Source organism: Condylura cristata, unplaced genomic scaffold, assembly GCF_000260355.1.
Source record: "Condylura cristata isolate star-nosed mole 26May11 unplaced genomic scaffold, ConCri1.0 scaffold00004, whole genome shotgun sequence".
NCBI classification, from domain to species: Eukaryota; Metazoa; Chordata; class Mammalia; order Eulipotyphla; family Talpidae; genus Condylura; species Condylura cristata.
In genome coordinates this window covers 1,494,501-1,497,218 of record NW_004567105.1, presented here as the reverse complement: position 1 = coordinate 1,497,218, position 2,718 = coordinate 1,494,501, and the positions used below count along the sequence as shown (strand labels likewise).

Here is a 2,718-nt window from a genome sequence, read left to right as displayed (position 1 = left end):
GGCCCCGGCTGGCGAGGCTGCCCACCGGCCCCACTGAGCCTGCACAGGCGCTGCTCTCTCCCACACCAGCAGCCGGCCTGCACCTTCGCCAAAGGTCGCCTTGATGACCCCGGCCGGAGGATTCGGAACGGTTACTTGGTTACTTTCTTCTTTGTGCCGCTGGGAATTGCTGGCGGTTTTCACCAGTATAATGGAGCCACTCCCAGAGGCCACGCCCGCCCGCCGGCTGCTCCTTCTGCTCAGGCCGGCGTCCGACTTGGTCTTCTCCCCTCGTCGGCACTGCCGAGGGCTTCGCGGTCACGACCGGCAGGACGCTCGGCGTGTGCTGGCAGCGTCGGCGTCGGCGCGTGTTACCGGCTGCCCACGTCAAGTCCCCGCACGGAGCCTTCCCACTGGAACGCAGCTCTTCCGGGTGGCTTTAGGCTTGTCTCAAGCTCAAGCCATCGTCTGTTTCAAGATGAAAAACTTCCCCCACGTATTTTTTTATAATTTAATAGCGGATACATACAGAACTTATGTTTGCAGGAGCGCGGGCTCCCCAGTGGCTGGCTTGCAGGTTTTTCCAGTAGCGATTAAAATTTAATAATCGCTGATGATCCACGCCCGCCCACCACCTGCTCGGACCCCCCAGGCTGCAGCGAAATCCACCTGTGGCCCGCGCCCAGCTCTGGATTTCAGTCAGTCTCAGTGCCCACGGCGGTACCTGTGCGACACTGTCTTCATTACTAGACCTTTAAAACATATTTTCTATACGCTATGGGAAGCCGTCCTGTGAGTCCCTAGGTGAAAGATGAGGTGATGTGTGAAGGCTCCCGGAGGGAGTCCCCATGTAAGGCAGAACAGGCATTAATGCTGATCTTCTGTCCCAGAATCGGGAAAGACTGCTTCCTTTAGCCAAGTTTTCCTTAAGTCACTCAACAGAGGTGTGACGTGGCTCTTTCAGGCCAGCAGAGAGGAGCATGGCAGGAAGGAGACTCATCGCATCACCTGGGGCAGCCTCCTCACCAGGAGAGGGGGCGGCCTCAGGGCTGGGGGGAGGGAGGGAGGGTCAGAACAGAAGCCAAGACACCTACTGGCTTCCCACAGCTCACTGACTAGCTCTGTCCACAATTCTGATAACAGTAAATGACAAACACGCTCACCTGCTGGCAAAATGTCCTCTCGATGTCATCTAAGGAGTAATCTTTCCAGACTTCTTCAGATAAAACGTGAGTGGGGAGGCACTCCCCAATTTTGGAACTTTTGACTTGTTGACTCTCCTGTGAGATCTCTGCCAAAACAAATCACTTTTGTTTATTAGCACTGCCGAAGACACACTTAAAATTGTTTCCTGAAGTCAAACTATCAAACTGCTTGCGGATGACATGATCCTGTACCAGAAAACCCTAAAGACTCCACTAAAAAACAATTAGAAACCATCCGTCTGTGCAGCAAAGTGGTGTAAAAAATTCAAGGAAAAGCCTATGGTGTTTCTACACACAATAAACTGGAAGAAAAAAGCAAAAGGTATTTAAACACCTAGGAATGTGAAATGCCTGTACACTAAAGATTATAAAACACCGTGAAAAGAAATAGACTACAGAGAGAAATGTAAGATGCTCTGTGTGAACTGGAAGATTGAACATGGTTCAGATGCTCAAAACTACGTTATTACTCTTACCGTAAGCCATAAACAGGTTCAATGTGATCCCCCATCGAAATTCCAATGGAATTTTTCAAGGAGCTAGAACACAATTGTACAACTAGCATGGAACCACAAAAGATCCTGAATAGCCAAAGCAATCTTGAGAATAAAGAAGAAAAGGGGTTCCGGGCTCCTTGACTTCAAAGTATAGCACAGAGTGATGGTAATCAAAACAGCGAGGTATTGGGATAAAACAGACACAGAGTTTAGTGGCGCAGACTTCAGAGCCCAGCAATACATTTGTCTTATACGGACAACGCGGTTATGGCGAAGGAGCCGAAGCGCGCAGTGGCCGAGAGAGGCCTCAGCAGTAACAGGGTGGGAAACTGGAAATGAGCAAGGAGGAAGTCAGACCGCTTTCTCAGTGCAGAGATTTAACCCGCTGCGCCACCAGGGAGGGCCCAGTCAGACCACTTTCTGATGCCATGCACACAAATTCACTAACCCATTAACTCAGAATAGATTAAGGATCTAAGATCTTATACAAGGACCTAAGATCTGAAGCCATAAAACACAGAAGAAAACAGAAGTGGCACGTGCCGTGCCATGGCAGGGAGCTGTCGTGGATGTTCAGCTTCGAAGTCAAGGGAAAATAAAGAAGAGTAAAGAAACGGCGGTACATCAAACTAACAAGCTTCTGAGTGGTCAAAAATCCTCGTCAGTATGAAGAAGCAGACTGAAAGGAAGAAAATATTTGCACATCCTACATCTGAACAGGGGGTAACATCCAAGATGCACAGAGAACCTATACAACTCAAGTGCAAAAAGTAAATAAATAAACCAGTCAAAAACTGGACAGGAGGTCAGGATAGACGCTTCTCCCACAGAAGTATACAGCTGAGCACGTGGGGAAGTGCTCGTCATCATGTCACCACTATTGATGCAGATGACTGGGATTCGTTTCCCCGATGAAACGCAAATCAACCCCAGTGAGCTATCGCCTCACACCTTTGCCCAAAAGGCTGGGCACAAGTGTTGGCAGGGGCCGAGCAGGTGCCTCACTCAGCAAAGGCCGAGAGACAGGACGAAAGGAA

At 49.9% G+C, this 2,718-nt stretch overlaps 1 protein-coding gene across 1 annotated transcript in view; it reads right to left on the bottom strand.

Moving 5' to 3' along the window:
- Nucleotides 1-2,718, bottom strand: part of EFCAB6 (EF-hand calcium binding domain 6) — a 127,605-nt gene that overhangs the window by 85,688 nt on the left and 39,199 nt on the right. Inside the window, exon 8 of the mRNA XM_012735104.1 lies at nt 1,143-1,270. Within this exon, the coding sequence (XP_012590558.1) occupies nt 1,143-1,270 (128 nt within the window). The remainder of the gene's footprint in view (nt 1-1,142; nt 1,271-2,718) is intronic.